The sequence below is a fragment of the Eleginops maclovinus genome, chromosome 4, assembly GCF_036324505.1.
Source record: "Eleginops maclovinus isolate JMC-PN-2008 ecotype Puerto Natales chromosome 4, JC_Emac_rtc_rv5, whole genome shotgun sequence".
NCBI classification, from domain to species: domain Eukaryota; kingdom Metazoa; phylum Chordata; class Actinopteri; order Perciformes; family Eleginopidae; genus Eleginops; species Eleginops maclovinus.
The window spans coordinates 1,001,969-1,012,565 of record NC_086352.1 but is presented as its reverse complement, the minus strand read 5'-3'; the positions used below and the strand labels follow the sequence as shown (position 1 = coordinate 1,012,565).

The 10,597-nt window shown below is 42.2% G+C and overlaps 2 protein-coding genes across 2 annotated transcripts; both read left to right on the top strand.

The window, feature by feature from the left end:
- Nucleotides 1-1,470: 1,470 nt before the first annotated feature.
- On the top strand, nucleotides 1,471-7,394 carry LOC134863380 (opsin-5-like). Its single transcript, XM_063881869.1, has 6 exons — nucleotides 1,471-1,684; nucleotides 1,880-2,085; nucleotides 3,488-3,587; nucleotides 3,770-3,874; nucleotides 3,982-4,202; nucleotides 6,892-7,394. The coding sequence occupies exons 1-6, from the start codon at nucleotides 1,558-1,560 to the stop codon at nucleotides 7,327-7,329; spliced, it is 1,197 nt and encodes a 398-aa protein (XP_063737939.1). The 5' UTR covers nucleotides 1,471-1,557; the 3' UTR covers nucleotides 7,330-7,394.
- Nucleotides 7,395-7,772: 378 nt separating this feature from the next.
- Nucleotides 7,773-8,772, top strand: zgc:110222 (uncharacterized protein LOC550336 homolog). Its single transcript, XM_063881870.1, has 3 exons — nucleotides 7,773-8,017; nucleotides 8,136-8,396; nucleotides 8,466-8,772. Exons 2-3 carry the CDS (start codon nucleotides 8,138-8,140, stop codon nucleotides 8,672-8,674), a joined length of 468 nt encoding a protein of 155 aa, XP_063737940.1. The 5' UTR covers nucleotides 7,773-8,017; nucleotides 8,136-8,137; the 3' UTR covers nucleotides 8,675-8,772.
- Nucleotides 8,773-10,597: the final 1,825 nt, after the last annotated feature.

The following is a 10,597-nucleotide window of genomic DNA, read 5'->3' as shown; positions in this document are numbered from 1 at the left end:
GACTGGAACTCAGCCCGCGATCGACTGGTAGACCGCAATCGACTGGTTGGGCACCCCTGCTCTACAGTTTGCCTACCAGGCCAACATCGGTGTAGAGGAGGCCCTCTCTACATGCTGCACAGAGCCAACTCACACCTGGAGAAGCCGCACAGCTCACTAAGAACCCTGTTGTTCCACTTCTCCAGCGCCTTCAACACCATCCAGCCACACCTGCTCTCTGAGAAGCTGTCCCTGATGCAGGTGGATCACAGGTTGGTGGCCTGGATCACTGACTACCTCACCAGCAGACCTCAGTATGTCAGACTGCAGGGCAGCGGGTCTGATGTGAGCAACACTGGAGCCCCCCGAGGAACTGTGCTGCCACCATTCCTGTTCACCCTCTACACCTCTGACCTCCGCTTCCACTCCGGCTCATGCCACCTACAGAAGTTCTCCGATGACTCCTCCATCGTCAGCTGCATCACAGATGACAGTGAGGAGGAGTACAGGGCCCTGGTGGAGGACTTCGTAGGCTGGTGTGACAACAACCACCTCTAGCTCAACATCAGCAGGGCTAAGGAGCTGGAGGTGGACTTCAGGCGGAGCACGCAGAGGTCTCTAAAACCCATCACCATCAGGGGGGAGGAGGTGGAGGTGGTGAACAGCTACAAGTTCCTGGGAGTGCACCTGAACAATATACTGGACTGGAGAGACAGCACTGATGCTCTCTGCAGGAAGGGACAGAGCAAGCTGTTCCTCCTGAGGGGGCTCAGGTCCTTCAGCGTGTGCACAAGGCTGCTGCAGACGCTCTACCGGTCTGTGGGGGCCAGTGTACTGTTCTTTGCCGTGGGGTGCAAAAAACAAATATTTTCCATAAAAAAGTCGATACAGGAACAAAACTCCATTATTAAATCAGTGTTTGTCTTATATGACAAACACTGCTAAATCTGAAAAGTCTTTCCCAGCTTTGGAAGTGTATATATATATACTGTATATTTATAAAACCCACTCTGCCCACTCCCTCTTTCTGATGGACATTACTGTTGTGGGTCTCTACTGAGAGTCCTTAACATTACAACAGTAAATCTGTATACTGTATCTAAATATATAAATAATCAGGAAGTTACGTTGTAATAACGATAACTCCTCGCTCTCGTTCAGATTCTTGTTGTCGGGTCTTTTGAGGGTTTTTCTCTGCTTTGCGGAACGCTGCCGTTGTGTCAAATGTCCTATTTGGGTTGCCGTCCGTGGCTGTCCAATAACTACAAACACCTGTGGGGTAGGTTTTATGACCTTATATGCTGCTTTGCTTCATTTAAACATAATATAGTGTTGTGGATATTTAAGATATATTTATACTTTATTATTTGAATCAGAAACAATAATTAAAACTGAACGTCCTGCTGTATTTGAGTCTGTACTCCCCTCTCCCCCTTTACACAGTGAAGCCCTGCATACGCTCAGCCAATCAGAGCTGGCATCCTGGGCGACCTCTGACCTCACTGATCAGAGTAACAGGATCAGTGTCTATATTTACCTGCTGATTACCTGACTTCCTGTTTTGAGTCTCGCTGCACCATGTCTCTGAGCGCTGAGGATGCCTCCCCCCCCTGGAGGAACAGCAGCCTGGTGCTAGGGGGGGGGCGGGACCCCCCTCTGTCCGACCAGGGAGAGACCATCATCGGGGTTTACCTGCTGCTGCTGGGTGAGACACACACACACACACACACACACACACACACACACACACACACACACACACACACACACACACACACACACACACACACACAGTCATGATTTTCAGTACAGCCTCAAATCTCTGTCTCATATCTGAGGCAATAAACACAGAGGTGTGTGTGTGTGTGTGTGTGTGTGTGTGTGTGTGTGTGTGTCTCAGGCTGGTTGTCCTGGTTTGGGAACAGCATCGTCCTGTTCGTGCTCTGCAGGCAGCGCTCCGCTCTGCAGCCCTCAGATTTCCTGACCTTTAACCTGGCCGTGTCGGACGCCAGCATCTCTGTGTTCGGGTACTCCAGAGGAATCATCGAGATCTTCAACGTGTTCCAGGACAGCGACTTCCTCATCTCCTCCATCTGGACCTGCCAGGTACACACACCTGCAGACCGTGTGCCTGCCAGACGGGCTGCACAGCAGACTGCAGATTCATGTTAACGTTCAATAAAATGTATATAATAAATATAAACACACTAAACAATTAATACAAGAAATATAATAAAGAATAAATAATATAAAGAAATATAATAAAGAATAAATAATATAAAGAAATATAATAAATAATAAATAATATAAAGAAATATAATAAATAATATAAAGAAATATAATAAAGAATAAATAATATAAAGAAATATAATAAATAATATAAAGAAATATAATAAAGAATAAATAATATAAAGAAATATAATAAAGAATAAATAATATAAAGAAATATAATAAATAATAAATAATATAAAGAAATATAATAAATAATAAATAATATAAAGAAATATAATAAATAATATAAAGAAATATAATAAAGAATAAATAATATAAAGAAATATAATAAATATATAAAGAAATATAATAAAGAATAAATAATATAAAGAAATATAATAAAGAATAAATAATATAAAGAAATATAATAAATAAAAATAATATAAAGAAATATAAATAAATAATAAATAATATAAAGAAATATAATAAAGAATAATAATATAAAGAAATATAATAAATAATAAATAATATAAAGAATAAATAATATAAAGAAATATAATAAATAATATAAAGAAATATAATAAGAATAAATAATATAAAGAAAATAAATAATAATATAAAGAAATATAATAAAGAATAAATAATATAAAGAAATATAATAAAGAATAAATAATATAAAAGAAATATAATAAAGAATAAATAATATAAAGAATAAATAAATATAAAGAAATATAATAAAGAATAAATAATATAAAGAAATATAATAAAGAATAAATAATATAAAGAAATATAATAAAGAATAAATAATATAAAGAAATATAATAAAGAATAAATAATATAAAGAAATATAATAAAGAATAAATAATATAAAGAAATATAATAAAGAATAAATAATATAAAGAATATAATAAAGAATAAATAATATAAAGAAATATAATAAGAATAAATAATATAAAGAAATATAATAAAGAATAAATAATATAAAGAAATATAATAAAGAATAAATAATATAAAGAAATATAATAAAGAATAAATAATATAAAGAAATATAATAAAGAATAAATATAATACTTAAATATACTTTATATAATAAATAAATATATATTTATATATGATGTAAACATAATGAAAACTATATTATCGTAAGAATAGTATTTATTATATATATAATAAATATAAGTAATACAATAAACAATAATAAATAAATATAATAAAGAATAAACATAATAAAACCTTTAGTAAATATAGTATTTATATTAGATATATAATAAATATGATAAGTGTGATGTTTGTGCAGGTGGACGGTTTCTTCACGCTGCTATTCGGTCTGAGCAGCATCAACACACTCACAGTGATTAGCATCACTCGCTACCTGAAGGGCTGCCACCCCCACAGAGGTAACCCCCCCCCCCCCCCCATTATGAACCAGGAGGGCTAGCCAACAGGAGTGTGAGTGTTCCATAGTGATATTACTATGTACCGGCACGACGTGTTCAGAAATACTCTGTGATTTTTAAAGCTGCAACTACTAACAATGTAGAGAGTGTGTCAGTGTATTTCAGTGTGTGTTCTGTTTCAGCTCATCACATCAGTCTGGGCAGTGTGTTCGTGGCTCTGGTTCTGATCTGGATCACTGCTGCATTCTGGGCCGGCGCCCCTCTGCTGGGCTGGGGGAGCTACAAAGGCAGGACTCACTTTTTTTGGCGGACACATATTGGTTCCTTTCAAAATAAAGTGATATCTTTTTACCACTCTAGCAGGTGACTCATGTGACCTCTGCCCCCCCCCCAGACCGCGGGTATGGGACCTGTGAGATCGACTGGTCCAAGGCGAGTCACTCGCTGGGCTCCCGCTCGTACATAGGGTCTCTGCTGCTGTTCTGTTTCTTCCTGCCGGTGCTGCTGATGCTCTTCTGCTATGTGTCCATCATCAACACCGTGAAGAGAGGAAACGCCATGACCGGGGGGGGGCTGAGCGACCGGCAGAGGAAGATCGAGAGGGATGTCACCATCGTGAGTCGGGGGGGGGGGGGGGGGGGCACAGCCGCCCTAACGCTAATGTTAATGCTACTTATTATGCTAATGCTAATGTGTAGGTTAATGCTAATGTTAGTGCTAACGTTGATGCTTAAATATCCAACACAATTGTTCCTAAGGACAAAAAATGCCACCAACAAACATCATTTCCATGAAACACATCTCAAGTATGATTTGATCATTATGTTAGGCCCTGGGATGGGTCGATGATTGGCAGCAACATTTGGATGCATTGTTCTTTTTTCTGCAGTGTCAGATTGGAACAAAAACTCACACTCCTATTCCTGAGGACAAAAATGCCACCTTCCTAAAAACCGCTGTAAAAATATGATATATTCATATTTCTTTCCACTTTAAAAGACTTAATCTTTCAAACTACTTCAGCGTGACACATACATATCAAATATGAATTACATTTTGGAGAATTTAACCCTTTTGGAGGCCAGTTATTATCCCAGGTAATGATGCCGGGCTGGACTGGCCATCTGGCACTTTCCCATTGGGATGACATGCCTTTTGGGCTGACTCAACTTCAAATTATTTACATTTTTGTTCTGACGACCCGTTCAGGTACACGTGTGTTGGTAGTTTTGGGGGCACCGATAGAAAACACTTTCCTCGGTTCAGGAGCTGATACTGTGTTTTTGTTTGAAGGTTGTGGGTCAGTTCGTCCATCTCCACTTTGCTCTCATGAGTCTCTCAGATGAGTCTTTAGATGAGTCTCAGTTGGACTCTTAGTGTTCTCCTTCTACCTCTGTGGCCTCATCCTTCAGCCTCAGAGTCCTCGAAGGAGGATGAGCCTCCTGTGTGCTGTAATGCCTTGCCAATTCCAAAATTGAAAATGTTGCTGCAGGCTTCAAAGGGTTTACATTTGTGCCAACTTGTGGACAAATGTAAAAATAAAAAATTGAAAGCTAGTAGTAGAAAATGAAATCTTAACATAAAGGAATTCATTAGTTTATGTTACGATAAATGGGGGAATTTTTTTTCCCTAGGAAGAAATACAGTGGGGCAAAAAAGTATTTAGTCAGCCACCAATTGTGCAAGTTCTCCCATTTCAAAAGATGAGAGAGGCCTGTCATTTTCATCATAGGTATACCTCAACTATGAGAGACAGAATGGGGGAAACAATCCAGGAAATCACATTGTAGGATTTTAATGAATTCATTTCAGATGATTGTGGAAAATAAGTATTTGGTCAATAACAAAAGTTCCTCTCAATACTTTGTTATATACCCTTTGTTGGCAATGACAGAGGTCAAAGGTTTTCTGTAAGTCTTCACAAGGTTTCCACACTGTTGCTGGTATTTTGGCCCATTCCTCCATGCAGATCTCCTCTAAAGCATGATGTTTCCACCCCCATGCTTCACAGTAGGTATGGTGTTCTTTGGATGCAACTCTGCATTCTTTCTCCTCCAAACACGACGAGTTGAGTTTTTACCAAAAAGTTCTATTTTGGTTTCATCTGACCATATGACATTCTCCCAATCCTCTTCTGGATCATCCAAATGCCCTCTAGCAAACTTCACCTGGCCTGGACATGTACTGGCTTAAGCAGGGGGACACGTCTGGAACTGCAGGACTTAAGTCCCTGGCGGCGTAGTGTGTTACTGATGGTAGCCTCTGTTACTTTGGTCCCAGCTCTCTACAGGTCATTCACTAGGTCCCCCCGTGTGGTTCTGGGATTGTTGCTCACCGTTCTTGTGATCATTTTGACCCCACGGGGTGAGATCTTGCGTGGAGCCCCAGATCGAGGGAGATTAGCAGTGGTCTTGTATGTCTTCCATTTTCTAATAATTGCTCCCACAGTTGATTTCTTCACACCAAGCTGCTTACCTATTGCAGATTCAGTTTTCCCAGCCTGGTGCAGGTCTACTATTTAGTCTCTGGTCTCCTTTGACAGCTCTTTGGTCTTGGCCATAGTGGAGTTTGGAGTATGACTGTTTGAGGTTGTGGACAGGTGTCTTTTATACTGAGAACGAGTTCAAAAAGGTGCCATTAATACAGGTAACGAGTGGAGGACAGAGGAGCCTCTTAAAGAAGAAGTTACAGGTCTGTGAGAGCCAGAAGTCTTGCTTGTTTGTAGGTGACCCAATACTTATTTTACCGAGGAATTTACAATGAATTCATTAAGAATCAGACAACGTGATTTCCTGGATTGTTTCCCCCATTCTGTCTCTCATAGTTGAGGTATACCTATGATGAAAATTACAGGCCTCTCTCATCTTTTGAAATGGGAGAACTTGCACAATTGGTGGCTGACTAAATACTGTTTTGCCCCACTGTATGTCAGTTTTTGCGTAGCTTAGCCATTTTAGGCTAATTTTAAAAAGGGAGACGACAATTCAAAACAGTTAAAAAAGAATATCCTCTGGCAAATTTGAGCTATATTCATCCAACACAGCCAGAATGGCTTGAAAATAAAAAACAGAATGGCACAAAATGTCCCTAGGACCTCCTAAGGGTTAATGCTAATGCTGAACGGTGTGTGAGATACCAGGTTAATAACGTCCAGAATAAGTTAGCAGATATTGTCATTGTGTGTGTGTGCGTGCGTGTGCGTGTGTGTGTGTGTGTGTGTGTGTGTGTGTGTGTGTGTGTGTGTGTGTGTCAGCAACAGGATCAGTGTTTCCTGGTTTCTGAAGCCTCTGATTGGCTCCCGCAGGTTTCCATCGTGATCTGCACGGCGTTCATCCTGGCCTGGTCTCCGTATGCCGTTGTGTCCATGTGGTCGGCTTGTGGTTTCCACGTGCCGAACCTCACCAGCATCTTCACCAGACTCTTCGCCAAGTCGGCCAGTTTCTACAACCCGCTCATCTACTTCGGCCTGAGCTCCAAGTTCCGGCGCGACGTGGCGGCGCTGCTACCCTGTGGCCGCCGCGTTAAAGACGGCGTGAGGCTGCGTCAGTTTAAGCCCCGCGCCGACGCTCGCCTCCGGGGGAACCGCCCCGGTAGGAAGTATTCGCCCCGGCCCCCCCCGAATCCCGACCCCCGGGGGGGCAGCCCGCCCTGCACCCCCCCATCTGCCAACCAGGAAGTGTTCTTCATCAACATGCCCCACTCCCCTGAAGCCGATCCCGAGTTTGAATGTGAGCGACTGTAAGCGCCGCCCCTTCTGGTCCACAATTGGACCTTATCTCAATATATATATATATATATATATACAAGATAAAAAACATCCCTTCATTGAAACCGATAACACTGACAATGAAATCCAGATTGTTGCCTAATTTAACAAAACAATTATTTCCAAATTAAGACACATGAGTTGTAGATGTATGTATATGTGGCCAGGGAAAGGAAAGTTTGGGGCTCTCTGCTGGAGCTGTTACCTCCGCGACCCTGACGGAAAAGCAGGAGATGCTATTTAGTTGTTTATATTTGTATTGTGTATGTATTTACTTGTTAATGGGGGTGGTGAGGAAATAATATTATAAAAGTGTGGTTGAATAAAGAAGTGTGTGTGTGTGTGTGAGAGAGATGATCACAATGTTTAATTTACACATTTAGTTCTGAACTCCTGAAGTGCAGTAACCCATCCAGCCTGGGGGGGCAGCCGAGCCGCGGTGCTGCACACATTTCCCCCGGAGAAGAAGAAACGCTGAGAGGACCGCGATCTGTGCAGACTGAACAAGAGTCCGTCAGCCTAGGGAAACATTTCAAACTTTTGTCATCATTTAACATTTCCTGACCCTAAACTTCCTGAAGAACAGACTTTATTTCTGTTTATCTGGGGTTATACTGATCTGCAGAAGGAAGGGTAAAACTCAATCAAACAAAACATTTAAGGAGTAAGTAAATGTAATGTCATATCATATGATTCTCAAATATTTAGTTTCCAGCATAACTCGTTTTTTCATAAATGGTTTAACTTGTTTGATTTATATGTGAGGTGCATCTGATTCGCAGACATGGCGCAGCAAGTGTGGTGCTTGTCGTTCCGGCAGCCTTACGCCGGCCTGGTTCTGGATGGGCTGAAGACGGTGGAGAGCCGCTGGAGGCCAGTGTTAGCGCCGCTGGAGAACCAGACTCTGGGGATCCACATTGCCCAGAGGGACTGGGAGGGGGGCGAGTGGAGGGAGGCACTGAGCGGCCTGATGGGAATGAACCAGGTCCAGATACAAGAGCTGCTGACATCCGGAGACAGGTTCGGCCGAGGGGTGGTGGCAGGTAACAAACACCTTAAATGTGTAAACTTGTAGGCCTCGTCTGTACCTGAAGGCATCATCTGTGTTTCAGGTCTAGTAGATGTGGGCGGGACCTGGGAGTGCCCCCCGACCCTGCAGGGGGCAGAACTACAGGAGCTGGAGCAGGCGGCTCTTCTGATTGGTCTGCAGGAGAAGCACCTGACCCGGCTGTCAAATCCTCGCTGGCTGAAGGCGCCTCTGAGCGCTCGTGGGGGTCGGGACCTCTGGACCGTGGAAATCCCCCCCGAGCTGTTACCATGACAACACAACACTTCACTCCCATTGGACGATTAATTACCACCTGTTTGTTCGTTAAGGATAATCAGTCTGTTTGAATAAAGGTATTTTCTGTAACGAGACGTTTGTGTGTACACATTGAAATGAAGCTTTAAGAGAAAGAGCTTACAGTTCCCATGGAAACCAAACCAAAGTTAAACTACGTTTCAAAACAACATGTATTAAACCTCAAAGGGTAGAGTAATATAGACTCAGTCTGCAGGTCTGTCTGTTTGCTGGTCTGTTGGTCTGCTGGTCTGTTGGTCTGCAGGTCTGTCTGTTTGCTGGTCTGTCGGTCTGCAGGTCTGTCTGTTTGCTGGTCTGTCGGTCTGCAGGTCTGTTGGTCTGCAGGTCTGTCTGTTTGCTGGTCTGTTGGTCTGCAGGTCTGTCTGTTTGCTGGTCTGCAGGTCTGTCTGTTTGCTGGTCTGTTTGCTTGTCTGTTGGTCTGCAGGTCTGTCGGTCTGCAGGCCTGTCTGTTTGCTGGTCTGTTGTTCTGCAGGTCTGTCTGTTTGCTGGCCTGTTGGTCTGCAGGTCTGTCTGTTTGCTGGCCTGTCTGTTTGCTGGTCTGTTGGTCTGCAGGTCTGTCTGTTTGCTGGTCTGTTGGTCTGCAGGTCTGTCTGTTTGCTGGTCTGTTGGTCTGCAGGTCTGTCTGTTTGCTGGTCTGTCGGTCTGCAGGTCTGTCTGTTTGCTGGTCTGTCGGTCTGCAGGTCTGTCTGTTTGCTGGTCTGTTGGTCTACAGGTCTGTCTGTTTGCTGGTCTGTTGGTCTGCAGGTCTGTCTGTTTGCTGGTCTGTTGGTCTGCAGGTCTGTCTGTTTGCTGGTCTGTTGGTCTGCAGGTCTGTCTGTTTGCTGGTCTGTTGGTCTGCAGGTCTGTCGGTCTGCAGGTCTGTCTGTTTGCTGGTCTGTTGGTCTGCAGGTCTGTCGGTCTGCAGGTCTGTCTGTTTGCTGGTCTGTCGGTCTGCAGGTCTGTCTGTTTGCTGGTCTGTCGGTCTGCAGGTCTGTCTGTTTGCTGGTCTGTCGGTCTGCAGGTCTGTCTGTTTGCTGGTCTGTCGGTCTGCAGGTCTGTCTGTTTGCTGGTCTGTTGGTCTGCAGGTCTGTCTGTTTGCTGGTCTGTTGGTCTGCAGGTCTGTCTGTTTGCTGGTCTGTTGGTCTGCAGGTCTGTCTGTTTGCTGGTCTGTCTGTTTGCTGGTCTGTTGGTCTGCAGGTCTGTCTGTTTGCTGGTCTGTTGGTCTGCAGGTCTGTCAGTCTGCAGGTCTGTCTGTTTGCTGGTCTGTCTGTTTGCTGGTCTGCAGGTCTGTCGGTCTGCAGGTCTGTCTGTTTGCTTGTCTGTTGGTCTGCAGGTCTGTCTGTTTGCTGGTCTGTTGGTCTGCAGGTCTGTCTGTTTGCTGGTCTGTTGGTCTGCAGGTCTGTCTGTTTGCTGGTCTGTTGGTCTGCAGGTCTGTCTGTTTGCTGGTCTGTTTGCTTGTCTGTTGGTCTGCAGGTCTGTCGGTCTGCAGGTCTGCCAGTGTTGCAGGTAGTAGGAACTTGAGCTCTTCATAATCCTGTCAATGGCTTCTGATAACAACAATAATAATAATAATAAATAATAATAACAACAATAATAAATAATAACAATAATAATAATAATAACAATAATAACAACAACAATAATAATAATAACAATAATAAATAATAACAATAATAAATAATAACAATAATAAATAATAACAATAATAATAATAATAATAACAATAATAAATAATAACAATAATAAATAATAACAATAATAAATAATAACAATAATAATAAATAATAACAATAATAACAACAACAATAATAATAATAACAATAATAACAATAATAATAACAATAATAATAATAATAACAATAATAAATAATAATAAATAATAACAATAATAATAACAATAAT